The sequence below is a fragment of the Doryrhamphus excisus genome, chromosome 16 (assembly GCF_030265055.1).
Source record: "Doryrhamphus excisus isolate RoL2022-K1 chromosome 16, RoL_Dexc_1.0, whole genome shotgun sequence".
Classification (NCBI taxonomy): Eukaryota; Metazoa; Chordata; class Actinopteri; order Syngnathiformes; family Syngnathidae; genus Doryrhamphus; species Doryrhamphus excisus.
Window position 1 is genome coordinate 3,010,672 of NC_080481.1, and position 22,966 is coordinate 3,033,637.

General features: G+C 39.8%; 4 protein-coding genes across 6 annotated transcripts in view; 2 read left to right on the forward strand and 2 right to left on the reverse strand.

Annotated features, from left to right (window-relative positions):
• Window positions 1-236: 236 nt before the first annotated feature.
• wdr12 (WD repeat domain 12) lies at window positions 237-5,691 on the reverse strand. The gene is made up of 13 exons (XM_058051990.1): window positions 5,477-5,691; window positions 5,244-5,338; window positions 5,057-5,151; window positions 4,865-4,971; window positions 4,639-4,754; window positions 4,012-4,166; window positions 3,898-3,943; window positions 3,740-3,825; window positions 1,713-1,853; window positions 1,535-1,640; window positions 1,340-1,472; window positions 1,121-1,193; window positions 237-407 (listed from the first exon to the last, which is right to left on the reverse strand). The coding sequence occupies exons 1-13, from the start codon at window positions 5,515-5,517 to the stop codon at window positions 330-332; spliced, it is 1,272 nt and encodes a 423-aa protein (XP_057907973.1). The 5' UTR covers window positions 5,518-5,691; the 3' UTR covers window positions 237-329.
• Window positions 5,692-6,611: 920 nt separating this feature from the next.
• On the reverse strand, window positions 6,612-13,291 carry nop58 (NOP58 ribonucleoprotein homolog (yeast)). The gene is made up of 14 exons (XM_058051513.1): window positions 13,099-13,291; window positions 12,584-12,660; window positions 12,451-12,503; window positions 12,136-12,260; window positions 10,609-10,745; window positions 10,351-10,415; window positions 9,922-10,202; window positions 9,611-9,737; window positions 9,255-9,418; window positions 9,051-9,185; window positions 8,055-8,116; window positions 7,195-7,346; window positions 7,014-7,120; window positions 6,612-6,936 (listed from the first exon to the last, which is right to left on the reverse strand). The coding sequence occupies exons 1-14, from the start codon at window positions 13,141-13,143 to the stop codon at window positions 6,883-6,885; spliced, it is 1,584 nt and encodes a 527-aa protein (XP_057907496.1). The 5' UTR covers window positions 13,144-13,291; the 3' UTR covers window positions 6,612-6,882.
• Window positions 13,292-13,516: 225 nt separating this feature from the next.
• Window positions 13,517-18,635, forward strand: nufip1 (nuclear FMR1 interacting protein 1). The gene is made up of 10 exons (XM_058051514.1): window positions 13,517-13,828; window positions 14,663-14,736; window positions 14,829-14,933; window positions 15,000-15,062; window positions 15,131-15,207; window positions 15,266-15,358; window positions 15,606-15,778; window positions 15,907-16,047; window positions 17,517-17,731; window positions 17,830-18,635. The coding sequence occupies exons 1-10, from the start codon at window positions 13,624-13,626 to the stop codon at window positions 18,031-18,033; spliced, it is 1,350 nt and encodes a 449-aa protein (XP_057907497.1). The 5' UTR covers window positions 13,517-13,623; the 3' UTR covers window positions 18,034-18,635.
• Window positions 18,636-19,471: 836 nt separating this feature from the next.
• Window positions 19,472-22,966, forward strand: part of LOC131104395 (cilia and flagella-associated protein 47-like) — a 56,413-nt gene continuing 52,918 nt past the window's right edge. The window contains exons 1-7 of one of the 3 annotated variants that reach the window (XM_058051508.1): window positions 19,472-19,540; window positions 20,030-20,182; window positions 20,352-20,509; window positions 20,929-21,044; window positions 21,479-21,617; window positions 21,863-21,947; window positions 22,042-22,182. In XM_058051508.1, the coding sequence (XP_057907491.1) occupies window positions 20,039-20,182; window positions 20,352-20,509; window positions 20,929-21,044; window positions 21,479-21,617; window positions 21,863-21,947; window positions 22,042-22,182 (783 nt within the window). In that variant the 5' untranslated portion in view covers window positions 19,472-19,540; window positions 20,030-20,038. Of the gene's footprint in view, window positions 19,541-19,813; window positions 20,183-20,351; window positions 20,510-20,928; window positions 21,045-21,478; window positions 21,618-21,862; window positions 21,948-22,041; window positions 22,183-22,966 lie in introns of those variants that run through there. The other 2 variants (XM_058051509.1, XM_058051511.1) reach the window with 2 other exon arrangements.

Below are 22,966 nucleotides of genomic sequence, written 5' to 3' on the forward strand. Positions count from 1 at the left end.
TTATTTTCAAGCCCCTCCCCTTCTGCTACAGAGGCAATATAGCAACTACTGAGCGTGGTAAGTACAGTACTGTTCTGTACACATTAAAATAAAGTTTTTTTAAAAAATTGTATACTTCAACGTGCAAGTATGGAAGTGCATCAATTGAGACTCACTGCTAGCTGAAAGGACGTTTAAGAGGACTTCAAAAAATTTTTTTTTGCATCTTTGTTTGAGATAAAGAGACAACACTTGGTAGATTAAATCCATTTATGTTTGCATGACGAATTACATGAGTAATACTGGAAATGTGTGAAAATAAAATGGGTGTGGGCAAATGAATGTTGATGCTATGCCCCTGCATCAGTCTGGCAAGCCGAGTATCTGTAGGTGTACAACTTGTTATCCGCTCCTCCACTTAACATCAACTGTCAGGGGAGGGAAAAAGAAATATACATTTAGACATTTTTTTTTTAAAGGTTACAGTCTTAAATAGAGTCTACACTTGCACGCAATTTGTTCCCAGGGTGTAACAATTCATCTACTTCATCGATGTTTGTTTATAGCCATAATTAATTTATACAAGATTCCCTTACAAAAAATAACGCAAAGAAATCACCTGCAGTATCCGGGTATTTATTTCACTGTCCCACTGGTTGAATTTTCAGCTAAAAAATTACTGAATCGATTTAAAGTTACTGAATTGTTTTGGATTGTAACATTCTAAATAAATCAATATAGTCCTTGAATCGAATAGGCTACCACAAATCATGATTTGAATTGAATCATTATTAGAACTAATTGTTACATTCCTGATAGATGCATAGGGAGTTCAATATCTTCTAGGTCCCTTGCAAATGGAGAAATTAATAAAACTAAGGGGACGGCGTCACGTGGGACACTTCTCGGATGCGGGAAGTGGTGATGACAATGCATAACCATTTTCATCATGCAAACTATTGTATTTATATATACTTGACAAGGTGCGGGAGCGTCATTGGGAGTTCATTCATAAAGAGAACGCAAACTCGTTTTCACACTTTTCCAGCGTGCCATAAATAAATCTGCGCATCGTTGCCACGGCAAATTGCGGGAGAAAAATGTATGCAAGTGTAAACGTCGCTATGTTTAACAGTCTTACCCCACTTTCTGTCCAGTCCACACAAAACACTTTATCTTCGTGGGCTGCCAAGTCATACAGAGGAGTTTTGCAGCTAAAAAAATATATATATAGCACAATTCAATCAATAACAACATTGAAATATGCTTATATAAGATACACAGGCCACACGCCGAGGTGCGCCGAGGTGCTATGCATGAGTGTGTTCTGTATGTGCTAATAAAGTTTGACTTGTCACACCTTCTGGTGTCCCACAATTTGACCAGGTTATCCAGGGAACCAGAAACCAACTGGTGCTCATTCGACGGCGCCCACTTGACAGCGGTGACCCAGCCAGTGTGGGAGGTGAGTGACAGCAGCGTCAGCGAGCCATCTGAAAGCCAGGACGAGAGTTAGGATAACAGAACAGGACCTGGTCCAAAAAGGAGCTAATACCTTTAGTGCGAGGGTCCCACAGCCTGATGTGTCTGTCGGTGCTGCCGGACGCCAGCCGCCGACATAGCGGCGAGTAGGAAATGCTGTTGAACACTTTGCTCCCGTTCTGTGGGATGATCCGTGCAACTTTAAGGGACGTCCTGTTTTAACGCTTCTCCGTGTCTATGCATCCACTTACCAGGATTGTCTTCATCTCTCCCGTCTCTGCATCCCACAAGCGGATGGTGTGGTCCCAGGACGCACTGCAGACCTCCTCACTGTCGCACCACAGCACGGAGGACAAAGCCTCGGTGTGGCCAGATAACGTCATGAGCGGCGTCTGCAAAGCGTAAAGATCACGTCAGCTCAGATGACAAAGCCTGAAGGCTCTGCTCTTAACATCTCAAGTCCCAGATAGACATCTGGTAATCCCTTGTTTATCACTGTTAATTGGTTCCAGACACAACCGTGATAAGTGAATTTCCGCCAAGTAGAATTCTTTATTTATAAATATTTTCAGAGTTACAGCATAGAAAACCCGACTTTCTAAATATGCTTTTTAACATTATTAGAGGCCCGTAGACATGAAATAACACCCCTACAGTCAACTTTACAATCCTGTAGACAAACAAAGTAGACATAATAAAAGAAAATAAAACTTGTGCCGGGGCGGCACGGCGGTCTAGTGGTTAGCGCGCAGACCTCACAGCTAGGAGACCGGGGTTCAATTCCACCCTCGGCCATCTCTGTGTGGAGTTTGCATGTTCTCCCTGTGCATGCGTGGGTTTTCTCCGGGTACTCCGGTTCACTCATTCCAAAAACATGCTAGGTTAATTGGCGACTCCAAATTGTCCATAGGTATGAATGTGAGTGTGAATGGTTGTTTGTCTATATGTGCCCTGTGATTGGCTGGCGATCAGTCCAGGGTGTACCCCGCCTCTCGCCCCAAGACAGCTGGGATAGACTCCAGCACCCCCGCAACCCTTGTGAGGAAAAAGCGGTAGAAAATGAATGAATGAAAACTTGTGCCTGAATCCACACTATATAAAAACTTAATGGAGGGAAAGGCGAATACTCATTATATTAAAGAAAAATGGGAAAAGGAGCTCAAAACAAACATTACAGAAACTAAATGGTTGGATATGATTATGACCCAAAACACCACAACATCATCAACTCGGGTTTGGAGGGAGCATTACTGGAAGAATATAATTAGATTTTTCATTACACCAGGAATTAAACAAAAATATCTTATGTTTATGCCATGCTTTGCGTCAGTGTGGTACAGTCAATGTCAACCATTCACATGTGTTTTGGTTCTGTCCAAATATAATTAATTTTTGGAAGAGGGTATGTAAAACCATGGAGAGGATTTTGGGTTACAGTGTGACTTTTTCATAATGAGACATTATATCTGGGCCACCTGGTGGGAGACTTTGTGTTAAGAGAAGATAGGTATTTATATAAAATCATGTTGGTAGCAGGTAAAAAAGCCATTACCAAAAAATGGCTTAATCCAAGACCCCCGGTACTGGACACAATACATGACATGGAACTATTGACACATAGATTGAGGACTGAAAAAGACATGTGTGGAGAAAAATGGGTGAAACGGACAATGTTCACGGACAAAAATCAAGGAAATGACTCGAATTGCACCATGACAGGGAATGTGGGATAGCCAAATTGTGTGCTGTGTATGTCCAGTGGCACCTTTTTGTTTTGATTGTGTTTGTATTGCTGTTGACGTTTTGTTTTTAAAAATAAATACATAAAAATAAAGTATTAAATATTTTTTTTAAAAATAAAAACTTGTGCCTGTGAGTTGCTAAAAACGTCCCTTGGGGGAGTTGAGTGGTGGGCGGACAGGAAATCACGTCAGGTTCTAGTTGAGGTTACGTTGTTGAGGCCGCAACACTAACCTGTTAGGGATTGTTAAAGACCGTGTGTCATTACAGTAACATTACTGACACCTAGTGATCAGTGTAAATATTACATATAACCACACCATCTTTGATTGCTTCTTCTGAATGCCTTATATTTGCATTTTACTTTATTTGTTTAGATGCTTGAAATTGACTCAAATTTGAAGCGCTTGGTGGCGAGTAGCTGACATTTGAACTCGTTTTGCTTGTTGTCTGTGTCTATAAAGTGCATAGTGATACGAGCGTCACATAGCAGTTACCATAGCAACATAAATGCAACCACGCCTTTAAAAGGTGTTACCCTGGTGAGGCCCAGCTGTTGAGTCTTCTGTTTCTTCCTGGGTCTGTCGGCGGTCTCCTCCACCACGTCTGCTTCTTCTGTGGGAACTGGAAAAGCAAAAATAATAGTGTATTTGTTTTTGTTATTAATTAAAATATAAATTTAATTATTCAACGCACCTGCTGACCAGATTTTCAACATTTTGTCCCAAGAGCCGCTGCAGAACTGAAAGAATCCAACCACAATTTGAATGAATCTGCTTTTTCCACCGAAATTGGCAGTACTGCCAATACCTTGGAACCGGTGGGGTCTGTGGCGACCGTGTCCACGCTCCCCGTGTGTCCCCTGCAACAATGCTTGGCCTCCAATTTGTTCTTCTCCGAGTTCCACTCCCACAGGATGAGGGTTTGGTCAAGCGAAGCCGTCAACAGCAGTGAAGTCAAGCCTTCTGCATAAACAAACCAAAAAATATCAAGCAATATGCTGCATTCATTGGTTATTATTAGAGATATTATTCATATCTGATTTATTTTATTTTCATGCATCTTAAAATGTCAGTTCTTTATTTTATATAGTCTGCATTATACACATTTTCTGACTCTTTACTCCTAGGTTTGTTATTTATTCACTTATTTTGAATCTCTTATTTATTTTTAAGTTCCATTTATGCATTTTTTATTTTCATTTACTTCTAAATTGCTATATTATATATATTTTGAATTTACTCCTGTACTTATTATTACTGTTATGTCATGTTACACATATCGGTATCAGAAATTGAAGGTTGGACAATATCGGCATATCTGTTTTCAGCAAAAAAAAAAGCCAATATCGGACATCTCTATTAATTATGGTATTGTATATTCTGCATTTATTCATGGTAAAATTAATGGCCAAGCCATATACTTCTATGTACTTACCCCTCTTAACCCAGGCAACGTCTTTGACCACGTCTGTGTGTCCCGTCACTTTGGTCATAGCCTTGCCCTCCAAAGACCAGATACTGGCAGTCTTATCGTAACACCCGGTCAGGATCCTGCAAGGATACACCGCAAAACAAGTCGCTAACAGCACCACAACAACAACAACAACATGCAGTATTCCACTGTGGTGGAACAGAGACCACAGCGTCATCCATCATCTTACCATTCGGCATCTGCGTCCACAGCGCTGATCCAGTCGTCGTGCATCATACACTCCTCGGGTTCTGGCGCCGTGATCCGCTCCACATACTCTATCTCGACGACCTCTTCCTGTTATACACACACACGTAATAAACGTGAAAATAAATGCTAGAACCAAATTAATGTTCAGCTGAAGCGCCAAGATCGGCCATACCGTGGATATGCCTTCTGTTTCCATGTGATGGACCAGCGCCGTTCGCAGGAACTGACCCCTGACCAGGAAGTCGAACTCCACCTTGCAATGAGATGCTGTGGAAACCATCAGAAGCACAAAAACACATTAGCCGGACGTATTACCATGTGAAATACTCAATAAAGCACACAATAAAGACATATCTAACCGTTTTTGGCCTCCAGTAACATGTTGATGACATTGCTGAGGTCCTGCACTTCAGAACTGGCCAGGATGGAGAATGGAACATCATCTATGATGTACCTAAAACCAAAAACAGTAAACATTCACATAAACAACAAAATGGTACACGTATTAGAATTTTAATTGAATATGTCACTGTAGGTTACATTACTTAGCTATCCTCGTCTGGCTCGTCTGTGTTTGTGTTAGATAACTTACCTTGGGTTTTCTGTGTAAAACCTCGCCTGTAATTGCGACATTTTGTTAACTTATCGTGTGTGGAAGACGACTAAATTATCAACTACTTCAAGACTCAAGCGTTTCATTTCCCGGTCATGTACTGCAGTAGTCTCGCCATGTGCTAGCATGAAGGAATGGCAATCGAGCGCAGCAGAATCGAACGCGAAATGCATTGTGGGAAGTGACGTCAAAATTGACGAGTCGTATTCAAGTAAATACAGTACCGACACAATTTAGTGTATTTTTTGAATGATTTGCCTTTAATTTGTTGATTGTGTTTCTAATCAGAGCCCAAATGTGATTTGAGTCAAACGACATATTTTATCAACAAATATATTTGTGAACACATCAATTTGTAGTACTGTATTGTAATGGTGGCTGTATATCAGCCTTTTATTTGTATTACACTATGCAGATGCTAACAAACTCAACACTTAGTTCTCTTCCACGGACTCATTTTCCAAAAGCTTTTTTCTGGCGAAACCAGAGTGACCGGAAAAAACAAAAACTGTCAATACTTCCTAGTTCTCTACTTCGACGGACACCAAAAGCTTGCTCCAACCAGCATGAAGAACTTTACTGCCATCTATAGCCCAAACCCTGAACTGCAGCCCAGCACTATGCAATACAGTACTGTATAACTGTCGCTAAAGAAAAATGCATGGGCAGAGTTGTCACAGCTAAGTTATTACAATTCGATAGTTATAGTAGTGTAAATTATATATATATATATATATTAAATATTGTAATGTGTTTTAAGGTACAATTCTACAGTAATTTGTCTCGACTAAAATACTACCTAATGTGCTGATCTTGTAATGTCTTACCATACTACATCCATCCTTTTTCTATGCAGCTTATTCTCACTAGGGTTGCAGGCTACGATACTACAGTACATCATCTGCGTTTAATGCCATAAAGTTTAAAATCACTTCAGCCTGCAAATAATTCGTCCTGAGCTAGTTTGGCATATTTTTATAAACACTGGATTGCTTTCAGCATCTTTAAATGACACTAAATGTATCAAAGCGTCCGCATCCTTCAGTTTTTCCCACCTGACTGAAACTGGAAAATTAGAATTCTATTGGGTCATCATGCCATAAAAAGAGAACAGTTTCTGCAAAAGTCATTTATTCCATGTCTTTACAGTCTTCAGATATGTCATCTTAAAGTCTGCACTGAAACAAATGTATACGGATGTTCAAATAAAAATGAAATCAGGGGTCATTTAAAACTTCAATCGTGTTTTTTTCAGTCACCTGCAGACTATCGATTTGCAGATACATGAGATTATTCTATGAGGCACTAAATACAACTTTGCCCTCTTCAAGATAACGTAAGTGTGCGATAGGAAAAAAAACAAAACAAAACACAATGTGTCATTTTCAGTCTTCTTCCTCCTTGACTTTCTTCTTCTTCTTTTTCTTTTTCTCTGTTGACTAGAGATGAAAACATTCACATTAGTTTAACTTTAAAAATATTTTTTTTAAAAAGCTGACCTGAAGCGGTGTTGTACCTCTGGGATCTCAACAGGCTCTTCTTCCTCCTTTGGCTCCTCGGCCACCTCCTTCTGCTTCTTTTTCTTCTTCTTCTTGGGCGGCTCCGCAGTTTCCTCTTCTGCCGCTGATAAGATGTAAGCGTGATTTAAAATTCATAGGGGGCAAATTATTTAACGCTGCCCGTCAGAATGTACTTACCTGCAGCTTCAGGTGACGTTTTGGCCTTTTTGGCCTTCACTGCAGGTGTCGAAAGCAACTCCTCATCCTCATCCTTGACCTCTTCAAATGTCCTCTTTCTTGATGTGGAAGGGATTGTAGAATCCCCGGATGGATCATACACCTTCACTTCACTGTTGAGGAAACATATGCTTACGCCCTTATTCATACATGTAAACAAATGTAATTTAATAATTAGTAACCAATGGATTTTGGATAATCATTTTAATATCTGAACTCATTAAATTACCAGAGATAATGTGTCATCTTTGCAACTGCACACTAATGGAAGTCACTGCCACTGCAGTTTTAAGCCATGAAAATGGCCACAAGGTGGCAGAAGTGCGTCGTTAAGATCTCACCAGGCAGGACCAGGTTGAGAAGCGTGGACTGTAGAGTGCAAAGGTTTATACTTGCAAAAACTTTCAGTCAAAATAACCTAAAATGTCTGGTGAAGGGTTTTAAATTTTGAAAAATGTCCAGAATTGCATGAGTAAACCATAATCTGAAGTTATATTAACATTAAATTAATCATTTTTAAATTATTTTAGATGACAGCATTAGTTTTGACACACGACATGTTTTTCCATGTGCAGTTTTACGCCTAAATGTCCGGAAAAGTAGTAAGAGGCAGTGCTTTTGCAAGTCATTTTCAAATTTTGGCTGATTCGCTTTTATTACAAAAGGCAAAAAGGTGTGTTTTCTGCCTGAAAGGGCTTACAAATGTTTAATTTTAGCAAAATCTTAACCTCTGCTGATACAGAGGCCAGAATCTTAACCGTTAACAGCGACACAAATGCAACCTCACTGGCCCGAGGGGTCGAAACCCTCACACTAGTTACCTTTTGTGCTGGTATTTGTCTGCCTTTGCCATCGCTTTTCCTGTTCCGCTGATTCGTCTGATCTAAAAGAAACAAAAGAAAAAAACATTCAAATGTATTCACCACTTGACAAATTGTACAAAATAAAATACCAATATCATGATAGGGGAAACATTGGTGCATACACATAGTAAACATAAGGCAATGGGGTCCAAAGTGGGGCCTGGGGGTCATTTGTAACCCATGGTTTTTTTTGTTGGCTTGCAGCACATTCGAAAAAGAAAAAAAAACTGCTAAAAAATTTAAAATGTGGTAATTTTACAAGATTAAGCCCAAAATAAATAATTAAGTTGTCATTTAACAAGAGAATTGGGTGATTTTGCAAAATGTAAAAAGAAAAAAAAAGCATTTTTAGTAGCATGACATTAAAAAAATACTACAAATATTTAATTTTATTATTTATTTAAATGTAATTAATATGGGGAAAAAATATTTTTTGGAAAATTAGGATGCAGAAAAAGTTATGTTCTGAGAATCAAGTCAAAATTCTATGGGCTTTATGGGCATTCAAAATACAATTTGCAAGAAGAAACTTGGAAACTTGAAAAGAGCAGAAATGAAAAATCATTGGAATTTCATAAGTAGAAAAGTAGTGTTCTCACTCCATTGCAGTTCACCTTTCGCAGTTACAGCAATTTTAGTGTTTTAAAAATTATTATTTTTAATATATATGAATGTTGTTACAGGCCAAAACGAGCCCTTTAAGAAGAATTGCTTTGTGCAACGTTGAGTGAGTTCTGTGCTTCAGCACAAGGTGGCCGTCTGTCTATTCTCCTGGCTACTTTGTGGACTTCACTTATTGCGGACCATTTTTGGAACCAAGTCCCGCGATAAACGAGGGAACAAACAGAAATGAATTTTACAAATACCATAGCGGCCCATGCATCCTTTCATGTTTCAATGTGTGGCCTCTTGCTGAGAAACGTTTGGACACCCCTGACATAAGGGAATACTTACTCCTCTCTCCTCCAACTGTCGCAATCTTGACTCCAGTTTAGCTCGGTTCTCCGCTCCCATTTCCGCATTTGTGTCCTCCCCCAAGGCATCGTAGCGGATAGCAAGGGATGTTTTGGCTGCCAACATTCTGGAGATCTGGGGAAAATTATAATTTTTTTTATAATTAACTCATTACTTTAGTTATGCTTGCTACCCTGAACGCACCTTGCCCTTGTTCTTGGCAGTCGTCTGGCCGACCAAAGAGGCGTGGTAGATGAGACCGTACTTTGGTGTATCCTTGCGGGTCTTCAGGGCTCGGAAGAGTGCCTTCTCTGCCCCCAGAATCTGAACCGTGGAGGCCGGGTGCTTTGCCAGATTTAAAAGCGAACCTGGGTCCAAAAAAAAAACAACATACGAGTTATTTGGGACCAAAACAGAAGCTCCCGTGGTAGGTTCACTTCCAGCAAAAAGCTCAGATGAGGTAGTGACTTAAAGACATCACAAATATCAGGAAGGCGACACAAGGTCAACATCATCACAGCGCCGGCTTCGTCTGGGTCGGCCATTTCCGTGTCACTCACCAGCATGCGAGATGAGACGAGCGCCGACCAGCTCGCCCACCATTACTGTCAGGTTGGGCGCGATGGCCATCATCCGGTTCTTCAGGTAGTCGTATAGCTGGGTGCGGTACTCCGTGATCTCAATCACCTACAAATAAATGAGGCCGTCAAAAAGGGACAAACGGCTGGTTTCCCACAAAAAGTTGTCACATGACCATTCAGATGAGGTAGTGACTGAAAAAAACAACATTATGTTTCTGAGAGAAGACATTTGTCGTCATCATCACCAAAGTCACTGGAATCCCGGAAACAGTCGGCGTAGAAACGCATACCTGGGTGCAGAGGTGACGAATGTTGCTGATGTCCTGCTCTGACACTTCGGTTCCCATGGAGATCTCGGCCGCCAGTTTCACCTCCGCCTCGATCTCCTCGGGGAGTAGGGCGGAGAGATCGCTGCTGGACACATTGGTGCGGTCGCCGACCAGGCAGACCGTCTTGCAGTAGGCCAAATTGTCGGTGACGACCTTCCCCAGCTCCGGGAAGTGCCAACCGTACCACTCTCTGCAGCGCATGATGTAATTATTCAACTCCTTGTCCAGGTCGTCCAACAGAGCTGCAAAGAATCCAAACACCAACAATGACCATGTTGCTTGTTGTCATATTTCTAATGTAAAAAGCGGAGAGCAGAAACAACACGTGAAATCCAGGGTTGTACATGCGCACACACACAGCAACGCCTCATAACAAATGATGCAACTTACATATGGCCTGCACAATCATGGTGTCCACTTTGTCTGGGCTGAACTTCAGCTTGTAGCGGGACAAACTGGGGAAACAAGGAGCAAAACAAACAGTGAGGAACAAGGCACTCGCCTAAATGCAATCTTGCACAGGAGAAGCTGCTATCTCAGTGGTAGTGACGAATGCTGAAATAAATCTACAGTGGTGTTTCAGACAGCAAGGTGTAATCATAGACAACAGTTCCATTAGACGCCACCCCAAATGCGCCAACCACCCACCTGTGAGCCAAACCTAGGGACATGGCGCTTATTTCTCTCTGTGGCAGCCCCGTGATGAGGGCCTCCATCTGACTTCTGATGCACCTCATCAGCTCGGCTACAGCAGGGCTGTGGATGCAGCTCAGGTCCAGTTTGTCCTGGAAAATATAAAATCAAATATGAGTTTAAATGGTAATGGTTTAATTTCATTTGAACATGCATTAGATTACAATTGAGTGCATCCCATAATCAGTTCCCAGTTCCACATGTCCAAAAGGAGTAGGAAGAAGCAAAGCTTATTAAATCCTACCCCTCCATCTGGTACTTTTACAATCAGTAACTGTTACATTTGTTCACTTCCTGCTTTCCTAATATAATTATTTTTTAATTTAATTTAAGTCACATACTGAAGTATGAGGTGATATGCAAACGTTTAAACTTTTTTCTAAATTAAGAGGCGGGAGTTGAAAGTTTATTTCATGCGATTAATCCAAAAATAATCGAGTGATTAATTGGTTATTAAAAATAATCATTACTTGCAACCTTACAAATATTTGAGGTACTTTTACAATCAGTAACTGTTACATTTGTTCACTTCCTGCTTTCCTAATATAGTTTAAAATTGTTTTTATTTATTTTAATTTTTTTTTTTTTTTTAATTTTTGTCACGTACCGAAGTAGGAGGTGATATGAGCATCCAATGACATAATGGGTACCATAGTAAGTGTCAATATAGTGATATATATAGCACATCATGACTGGTTCAAGACTCTTCATCCTTGTATTTAGCAAACATCAACTGCTTGTATTGTTTCTTGAATTGGCTCATCGTTGTGCATTGTTTGAGGTCCTTACTCAATCCATTCCATAGTTTGATTCCACATACTGAAATGCTATGCTAACGCAGTCCTAGCATATAAGTGTTTCAGATTTAGTTCTTCCCTGAGATCATATTTCTCCTCTCTTGTAGAGAAGTATTGGATGACATTTTTAGCTAATTGGTTATTTTTAGCCTTATGCGTTATTTTAGCTGTTTGAAGATGAACTATATCAGCAAGTTGAAGTATTTGTGATTTTAGAAATAAGGAGTTAGTATGTTCTCTGCAGGCGGCATTATGAATTATCCTTACTGACCTTTTTTGCAGTACATTTAGCGAGTGAAGATTGCTTTTATAGTTATTATTTCCACACAATAAGTAAGATATGGTAGAACCAGAGAGCAATAAAGAGTGTGGAGTGATTTATGATTGAGAACAAATTTTGCTTTGTTCAATATTGAAATATTTCTGGCCACCTTATGTTGTATATTTGTAATATGAGGTTTCCAGCTCATATTTTCATCTATTGTGATCCCCAGAAATGTATTTTCCTTCACCCTTTCAATGTCTACATCGTCTATTTGTATTTGCTGGTGCGTGTCCTTTCTGCTGCTGTAAATGACAATGGACAAACTCATCTTCCCAACGACCAACACGTCCAGGCATGCGATTCGGGCGAGGCGTAAAACCGCAGCTTCTTCGTAATAGGACTACAAGTCTACTAACTTACTTTGATGACTCCACCGAGTTTTGCATCGCTGACGGCCAGCTGCTCATGCGCTTCCTTGGCGACCACCTTCTTCAGCACCTTCTTCAGGCTCTTGCCGATCTTACCCTCAACCAGGGCGGTGGCCGCTGAAAGGAGGAGGTAACAGACGTGGGGGTGGGGGGTACACAATCATCAGAAACAGCATCCGTGTACCATGTGGGAATTTGATGGAGAGTTACAATGAATACCAGTGCGACCAAATGATTTACCACTAATAAAAGCATTTATAAGAAACACTAAAACACTCGGCGGTTTCACTGCCTGGGGTGTCAGTACCTGCTAAGGCCTCTGTCGTGTCTTGGAACTTCTCAAAGTGCTTCAGTTTCAGACTGAAAAGAAATGAACAGTTCGGTAAGCTCAAGAGCTAGATTTTTTTGTGCTAATTATGACATGCAGCAACCAGACTCACATTTTATTCGCTTTTTCGGGGGTTTCAAACTCCTTGTATAGACTGTCGACTTGTTGCAGTTTGGATTCATCGAGAACCTGGGAGGTGAAAAAAGGCGAATTGTGAAGACTTGACACCGAGCACGCTGTCGCTCAGTTGGTTAAAAATCAACGTATTAAAAGGAATCAATATAAACATTGATATGCAAACTAACAGAAAAGATCAAATGTGTGTGGAAAGTGTAAAAATGGCCAAGACGATAGTTAGCATTTCAGCCATATGAGCTCACACACGTGGTTGGAGGGCCTGTCGATCCACGGTTCAACTTAAGCCAACTAACAAAATTTTCGGAGTACAGAATGCAAATAAAGGATGTCCAGTGCCTAATTCACATATTTGTTATCACAGATAATAATTCACGGGAAAAAGTTGCGCTCGAAACTACATATTAGAAAGTAGCAATGATGCTAAGCTAACTCATGTTGCTAACCCACGTTTATATATGATAGGAAGGAGAAAAGTGTGGGGAGACTTACTTTAAAAATTGCATATCCTGCAGCGGTCTCAAATAAGACGAGCATTTTGGCTGCTCTTTTCCTTAAAAACCCGAGTGCGGTTTATTTGATGACCATTCAGGTAAAGTTGCAAAATGGTCTGCTGTGGGGTCTTTCGCAGGAGTTACTTCTGTCACGTTGCCTGTTTCTTCTTCTTCGCTTCATTTTCCTAATGGCGCATGGTGACATTTGGTTGTAATATCGCCCTCTGTTGGACAAAAATGTAGCTGAAAGACAAGGGTCATTCCTTCCACACGAATTTTTTTTATATATTTGGAATTAAAAATAGGTGTGTTTGGTGTATAATTACAGTATTTTATATATTGCTCCGTTATATTTTAATATCTTGCATTATTATTTATTTCTCTGCCCATCGAAGTTCATGTCCGGTTGAAGCGGAAATGACGTAAAGGGTTACGACAAAAACAACCACATGTGAGAATTCCAGCGCGAGGAGCCGACATTTATCTATTTCAATTTTCGTGAAGGGACCGAGGGGTGTACGGCATGGATAAACGGGGCCACTACCCTTCACCGAACTTCGAATGCCCTCCGCCGAACTCCATACAACTGACATGGCCGCAGCAACAGCAGCAGCAGCCGCCTCGCACAAGCAGTTTCCATCACAGCATGTGGACTTGGAACGAGGGACCCTCCGAGTCCGGCTGGTGGAACCATGGGGCGGCGTCGGGGAACACTCAGTATTCATATGGTCAGCTTCAATGTTCAAGTACTACCGTTTTATGTGTTTCAATTCACACACTTCCGTAGTTATAATTGGTATTTGTAGTGGTTAAGTGAGTTCACAAACTGCAGTGCACTGTCAGTACCCGGATGTTGCACATATATTTTTTATCCCCAAAAGGTCAGTGCAGTGTTTTTCAACCTTTTTTGAGCCACGGCACGTTTGTTACGTTGGAAATTTTTTGCGGCGCACCAATAACCAACATTATTTGCTTCTTTCAGCTTTTTCTTGATTACGGACTCGCCACAGCAGATTCTTTTGATCCGCATACTAATTTAACCAACAATGTTACACTACCTCTCACGTGCATTGGAGGAACGAGGCAAACAGCTACGTGTTGCCACACGGACGAATATTACATTGCTCTGAGTCTTTACACCAATGACACGCGACAATGACATAATATTTGCAGAAAATTATTAATACATGTTAATTAAAAAAGTAATATTGAATAATTCCTCACGGCACACCTGACGATTTCTCACGGCACACTTGTGTGCCGCAGCACAGTTGTTGAAAATCACTGGGTTAGTGTGCATCCATCCCCATCTTGGCTACTAAGAAAAGTGGAGGGACTCACTCTCAATGGTTGCTATTCGCTATTAAAATTGAGATAAGAGGAAGTGGATAAATAATGTGACTGTTAGGTGGACAGTAACTATTAAAATTAGCCCCCCTCCCTTCCTGGACTAAGTACACATTTTGAAGTGTAAGTATGAAAGTGTGTGAATTGCAACATGGCCTCTGTTGTCTAATTATAACACCTCACTTTGACTAAATTACTTTCATTTATTAATGTAGGACAGAGTTCTGGTCATGAATGGTATCAAGCTGGCTATCAAGGTTACAAGCCAACAGGGAACCATGGGAAAAGGGTAAATATGTGACTGATTTGCATCACTTCCCACCAATACGCTTGTTTTTCTTTTTTGCACACTGCAAATGCATCTGTCTTTCACTCACGCAGCATCAAAACAAGAGAGAACCTGAGTTTTTGCATTTTTGTGACACCTGTGACCGAGGTTTCAAAAACCAGGAGAAGTATGAGGAGCACGTAGCTCAACACGTCAAGGTAAGGTCTTTGTTGCAGTGCTGTATTTGAACTACCCTTACATATACTATGTACCCCACTCTGTAGTGTTCTGTACCCGACTGCAGTTTCACGGCTCATGAAAAAATAGTCAGCATCCATTGGAGAAATGTAAGTAATGCTGAATCATGTAATGATGTAATGTCATTATGTTTGGTAAAATGTGTGCCGTTTTGTAGACACATGCACCAGGAAAGAAAAGAATCAAACTGGACACCCCTGAAGAGATTGCAAAGTGGAGAGAGGAAAGACGCAGGTTGGTATTCGCAAATGTTGCGTTTGGATATTTTGACCTCATTGCCATTTATTTCCAGGAACTACCCAACTGCGGATAATGTGGAAAGAAAAAAAAAACTGATGGCAGGCCGAGAACAGACTGGAGCGGTTCTGGAGACGGCTCAGTTTGGGTAGTTTTTACTTTTTTTTTAACGTGGGGTGTCCACACTTTTTCCACTGACATTGTTTTGATATATTGAATTTTGTAAACAGGAAAACCAATTCATGTAGAAAAAACAGCCTTCATGTTAGCTTTGTGTTATAGAAGACAAATTGCATTATTAATTGTGATATTCATATCAACAACAATATTAAAATCATGGCACCTCTGCCAAAGTTAAACTATTTATATACCTTATTATATGTTCTGATGTGTAGACGAATGAGAGGCAGAGGACGTCGGCAATGGCGTGGAAGAGGTCATCAAGGGTTCCGGGGGCAGCAGCCCCCAAGTCCTTTAGATAGCGGCGCTGCAGCCGATAGACCCCCACCCCTCACACGGCCTGGCCAGGATAGCGATCCACTGGGAGCGTTGGCCAAAAGTGACAATGGTAAGTGCAGGAACAACACAATGGCCGTGCTCAAATTCCAGGTCTGCATTCTTTTGTACTTTTTCACATTCGTGGACTGCTGACACTTTGTGTTTTATCGTAATCGTCTTCCCTCGCATTTACTTCAGATTCTGACAAAGACGATGCAGCAACTGACTCCAGGGGCCCTGGTCTCGTTGTGGCCCCGAAGCAGATGAGCTCAGCTCTGGGGTCCCTTGTGGCCAACTACGGCTCCTTGAGCGAGAGTGAAAGTGATGATGGAGCACACGGTGAGTTTACCACTTATCACGGCGATTTACTAAGCTAGTTTGTGGTTTATTGGTTGGCTTTCCCCGTTTTCTATGAGACACTACTGTTTTCGATGGCCAGGATGGCTAAATTGCTAACAGTTAGCATGCTAGCACCTAGCAAGGTAGCACCGAGCACACACAGCTCGACAGCAGTTTATAAGTTTTTAAACCATTTTAAATGAAGCAACTGGTTAAAATGCCAGCATGCTAATAGCAAGATAGCACTAAGTACAGCAGGTAGTACCACAGTTCTATAGTGAACTTGTAAGTTTAAACCATATCAAATGACCAAAATTACTAACATGCTAATAGTTAACATGGACGCGCTATCAGCAAGATAGTGCCATTGCAGTTCTATAGTCATTTATAAACTTGCCATGTAGGTTTATGCCATTTCCATGACAACAATGGCTAAAATGCTCACAGTGAGCATGGTAGCACTTAATGAGATAGCACTACATACATTACCAAGAAGTGCCAAGGCAATTCTGTAATCATTTCGATCCAATCCACTTTATTTATATAGCACATTTCATAAACGGAGTTTCCAAAGTGCTGCACAGACTAGTAAAATAAAAAGTAAAAATAAAATACAATAAATAAAGGTACAAATTGAATTTAATCCAAAACTAAAAGATCAAATCAGAATTAAAATAGTAAAATAGATATTAAAATATTAAAAACAAGAAGCAAAGCAATAAAAGTATAAAAATAAAACCAATTAGAATAAAAAGAAAGAACTAAAAGACACAGGACCCTAACGACTCACTGCGAGTTAAAAGCCAGAGAATAAAAGTGGGTTTTAAGATGAGACTTAAATCTTTCGATGTTGGGGGCCTTTTTCACTTGGGAGGGGAGAGAGTTCCATAGCTCGGGGCCAACCACAGAAAAGGCTCGGTCCCCACTGGTCTTAAGTCTCGTCTCGGGCACCACAAGTTGGACAAACAAACAATAAAATCTTAAAATCAATCCTAAAGCGAACAGGCCAGAATTGGGGTGATGTGCTCACCCTTTTTCGTTTCTGTTAAAAGCCGTGCCGCAGAGTTCTGGACTAAGTATTTCAAACGGCTAAACTGCCAACATGCTATCACCAAGCAAGATTGACCTAGCTACTGAAAGTGAGTCCTGTAGTCATTTTATACCATGTCATGTAGGCTTATGCCATTTCAAATGGCGAGCATGCTAACAATTAGCATGCTACTGCCTACCAAGATGGCACTGAGTACTAAAAGTGGTATGGCAGTTGCGTAGCGGTTTTATATCATGACAATAACATTTAAACCATTTTTAAAACAAACATGCTAACAGTTAGCATGCTACTGCTATTTTGATGTTGGAATTGCATCAAAAATGGTCTGGAATAAATAAATAACAGTCGTAGTTGTTGTAGTATTGCTTTAAGTGTTTTGTTTATTATAGTTCTAATCAAGGGGTTCTCTCTCTTTCAGTATCCACAATGCAAAGAACCGCAGAACTGCTCCAAGAAAACAAGGTTTTGCTAAAGCAGGACGCACAACCTTCCAGTATCTCCCACAGCTGGTCTGCTCGTAATAGTCCCAACAACCCAAGAGGACGAGGAGGCAGAGGAGGTCGAGGAGGAAGGCACGGCCGAGGCGGACACAATGATATGTTGCAGAAACGACGACCCACTCTCCTTGAGATGGTGAGGAGCTGCTTGGTGTAGAGCGTCCATGTTTTGTTTTTTTTTATTCCCCAGCAATTTTGAGATGACTTGGAGCTTCTGTGTTTTATTTGTTCTAGCTCCTCGCCCCCGATATCCGCCACGAGAGGAACATCCTCCTGCAGTGTGTTCGATACGTAGTCCAAAGCAACTTCTTTAAGACCAAAGTCCAACCTGAAGTAAAGCCGGGGACTGACACAAGGCAGGAAGTTACGAATGGAAAGCCATCAGAGGAAGTCAGGACTTTGTCTGCCTCTTCGGTTGCTGGTGAGAGATGTCTGTGAACGGTGTGGCCACATTTCACAGAGCCGCCACTAGTCCAGGAGTCCAAGACATGGAAATTAGCGCAGAAGAGAGCCCAGAAATAAACATTACTGTTAACCGCTGCTTGCCGGAGAATGCGCTGGCTCACTTTAGTCACCCATTTTCCCCTTGACTGGCGTGTTATAGACTTTCAAGCGACAAAGCGAGTGACCGAGCTGGCTCTGGACGACAACAAGATGGCCAAACTGGCCTCGGTTCACCATGTGACCAATCAGTGAACGTGCTGGTCGTGAACCACAAAAAGCCAGTGATGGACCATCAGATGGAAAAGTGGTCCATGGTGACCAGATTGCTTGTGGGTAACCACCGAGTGACCAAGCGGGTTGTAGAGGTTGACAACTACTAGATCCCAAAACAGCCATCATTTAACTGCACGCCATGAAAGTGTACATTTATAGTGATGAAATATGGCAAATTTATTTTTATGGATTAGTGGAGCAATTCAGACTTACAGTATTTTCCTTAATTTCAATCATCATTTTGTCTGATTTATATTTTGGAAAGTACATCAATTAATGTATTATCTTTTTCTCCAAAAATAAATGTTTTCAGATCCAAACAAGGTAATTTTTGTCATTCCAATTGTGCCAAAACTGTTTTTATATATTAAATATCATGATGATATACTGTACATAAACGTATAAATATACAGTAAACCTCGGATATATCGGATTCAATTGTTCCCACTGGTTTTGTCCGATATAAGCGAAATCCGTTATATGCGTATACCGGAAAATGTCCGTTTTACGCATATATCGGATTTATATCCGGTATAAAAAGGCACTTCCTTGACTATGTTTCCAATGTACCTGGACGCGCAGGCAACGCTGCAAACGCTGCAAATGACGTCGTATAGCGGCCTGTCACGATTCCGCGAATCGGAGCGCCACGATGCGGCCATCCGATATATGCGAGGGAAATTTTATGGAAATGCATTGGAACGGGACTGGAGATTTTGTCCGAAATAGGCGAAATCCGTTATAAAAAATCCGATATATGCAATGAATTTTTATTGGAAATGCATTACAGAAAAATTGGTTCTTATTTATCTGTCCGTTGTGAGCGCATTTCCGATATATCCGAGTCCGATATATCCGAGGTTTACTGTAGAAGTGACTTATAGGAAGCAATTTGTATATAGCCACAAAATGGCCGGGTGGTTCCATTCTAAGAAACATGCATGTTAGGTTTGTGTGAATGATTGCGGGCGTGCTGGAGCCTATCCCAGGATAAGCGGTAGAAAATGAATGAATATCAAAACCGTAGCAAAATTAATAACAGCTATTTGTGAAAAAAAAAAAGACTCACAAAACTCCATATTACCACACTAGTGTCGAGCTGATATTTAACCTATCCATGGTATCGATACCATCGATATTCGTATCCACTCACAACCCACTCGACGTCCCCAAAATGGCAGAACCATAAGCTAGCTCATTCCCAAAAGCTTATTTTTTGCAACTGAAGGTAACTTTAAACCAATTTGACTATTGTAATTATTTAATACGGTGTCAAATATTGAAGTTAAACTGTTTGGACTATATTTATTGAATGATTCTAATCTTAAACAACTTCGGGAAATGTCTCCGTGACGTATACGTTAGCTTAAAACTGCGGCAAAACTGACGTGACATATTTTACAGCAAAAATTGTAACAAATGTACCAGTGTCAATAATTTTGAACAATTTTAGCTATTTAATCAAACGAAACGACATACCCCACAAGTAAGACGCGAAAACAAAAAAAATCGTCTCACTTAACTCGCATATTAACGACAATAAAAACGTGAGGCGCTTTCTTTCGAACATTTATGGCGTTACGTCAGTTACGTTATTGATGTTACCATGGTGATGGCGACGCAAACAGTTCGGACGGCAAACAGATGGGGGGAAAAAAGTCCAGTAATATTGCGTTGACATCCGTACAACTACATTAAGGAAAACTATGCATTACAGGTGTCAATCATGGCAGAAGGTTGCGTTCAAGTCACTCCGCCATTTGTTGAGTTCAAAGACGTGCAAGTGGGCCAGGTTTACAAGACTGGTATCACGGCCACTAATGCTGGTAGAACCATGAAGGAAATATGGTTTGAAAGGCCCAAACGAAAGGTAAGGCATAGTTTGCTTAATAAACTGCATATACTTTAATAACATTAAAGGTTAAACAGATAAAGGAACTGTAGTTAACAACTGCAATAACAGTTAATACTGTTTAGAGTTGGTAAGGCATTTAGAATTGTGCAAATATCTTATATATTTTTTCTTTTTGTTCCTTCAGATTTTCAAATTCTCAGCACCCAGAGGTGCAAGGAATATAGCTCCGGGTTTGTCTGTGAGTGGCGTGCTGGAGTTCACCCCACAGAGGGAGGAGAAGATCACAGACTGCATCAACATTCATATAGATGTCGTACAAACCATCGAAGTGCCTGTCCGGGTGTAAGCCACTATATCTCATTTTGCCAAATAACTTCCTGTATTGTACGGCGCTCTAGTGGTTAGCACGCAGACCTCACAGCTAGGAGACCAGGGTTCAATTCCACCCTCGGCCACCCTCTGTGTGGAGTTTGCATGTTCTCCCCGTGCATGCGTGGGTTTTCTCCGGGTACTCCGGTTTCCTCCCACATTCCAAAAACATGCTAGGTTAATTGGTATGAATGTGAGTGTGAATGGTTGTTTGTCTATATGTGCCCTGTGATTGGCTGGCCACCAGTCCAGGGTGAACCCCGCCTCACGGCCGAAGACAGCTGGGATAGGCTCCAGCACTCCCGCGACCCTCGTGAGGAAAAGCGGTAGAAAATGAATGAATGAATGAACTTCCTGTATTCACATTTCATGTTGTGTTTGTGCTCGTCTAGTTTCCCAAGGGCTTGCGCCTTGTTCATGGACTTGGAGTTGGACTTTGGCTTTCTTTCCGCCAGCGGTCAGATGATTAGTCGACAGATTCCCATAAGCAATCAAGGCTCAGCATCAGGTAATGATCCATTGTCATAAACTCTTCAGAATACACGGTTTTCTTATTATTCATGTCATCTTTTGGGATGATATTAACCCATAAGAACCTAGACCCATGTCTGCATAAAGCAAAATTATAATGGAGGGATATATGACCATGTGGAACTGCCCCCTAGCCCAGTCTTGAACCAGCTTGATCAACTCATGTGCCTCCCTCACTCACGGTGCAACCAAAAATAACAGCGTCATAAATCAAATGTAGATATTAGTCAATGACAACACAACTGAACAAAAAATGCAGTTTTTAAATGAAACTTCTGATTAAGGAACAAACAAATCCAAACCTACACGGCCCTGTGTGGAAAATGTGATTTGTTTGATGATCTTAAACATTTAAGTGCGACAAACATGCGAAAAAGTGTGAAAAAGATGTGTGTGTTTTTTTTATTATAGGTGTATTCCAAGTACTTCACAGTGGAGACACTTTTGTCAGACTCTCACCCGGCACTGGAGTTATCGCGGCTGGTGCCACCAAGTGGCTCAATGTTGAACTGCATGCTGACAAACCCAGACACGTAAACGAGAAGGCGATGTAAGATTTGCTTTTCATTGTAGTTCAAGTGGAATCTGCACGTTATTTTGTTTTAGTTTGACCTACAGTGACACACACAATGTTGATTAACAAATAGACTACAGTGACACTGATTATTAGTAAACAGGCCATTATTCATTCAAGGAAAAGAAAATCTTGTATATTCAACATTAACTGAATCTGTAACAAAATGTGATGAGAACGAAAGACTGTCTTTGTAGAAGAGTTGCATTCTGCTTCCCCAGGGTGAAGCTCCAAAACCAGGCTCCTGTAGTTCTCAGTATAAGGGCTCAGGTGGTGGACCAGCGTCTTGAGGTCTTGGACACAAAGGTACATCATTCAGTTCTTGTGTTGTCCTGTGATGTCTTTATAATAGTCGTGCCAATACACTTAGTGGTTCTCTCTGTTGTGCAACATTCTACAGGGAGTCTCGCTATCCTGTCTGTGGTTCGGACCCGTCTACTTTGGGACATCTCGTGTGGAGCGTGTGGTCTTGAACAACAACGGACCCGACGCATGTGACTGGGTTTGCCTGCTGAAGAGTTCTGCTGCTGGTACCGAACTAGTAAGGGACAGATATTGGTCTTTTATAATTAAGAAAATATAATAATATTTAAGAAAATTATATATATAATTATATTGAAAAAATTATATATATATATATATATATATATATATATATATATATATATATATATATATATATATATATATAATAGATATACTATATATTAGATATAGTATATCTAAGAATATATATATATATATATATATATATATATATATATATATATATATATATATATATAATATAATATATAATTATATATATTATAATATATAATCATATAATATATAATTATAATATTATATATAATATATAGAAATTATATATCTAATTATATTAAAAAATATATAAAATTATATATATAATAGATATGCTATATATTAGATATATTATTATTAGATATATTCTTATATATAATAATAATATATAATTATATAATATATATTACAATATATAATAATATGTAATAATATATAGATATATTATATAATATATTATAATAATTACATATAATATAATAGATATATATAGAAAATTATATATATAATTATATTAAAAAAATATATATAATAGATATACTATATATTAGATATATTATATCTAAGAATATATATATATAATATAATATATAATTATATATATTATAATATATAATCATATAATATATAATTATAATATTATATATAATATATAGAAAATTATATATCTAATTATATTAAAAAATATATAAAATTATATATATATATAATAGATATGCTATATATTAGATATATTATTATTA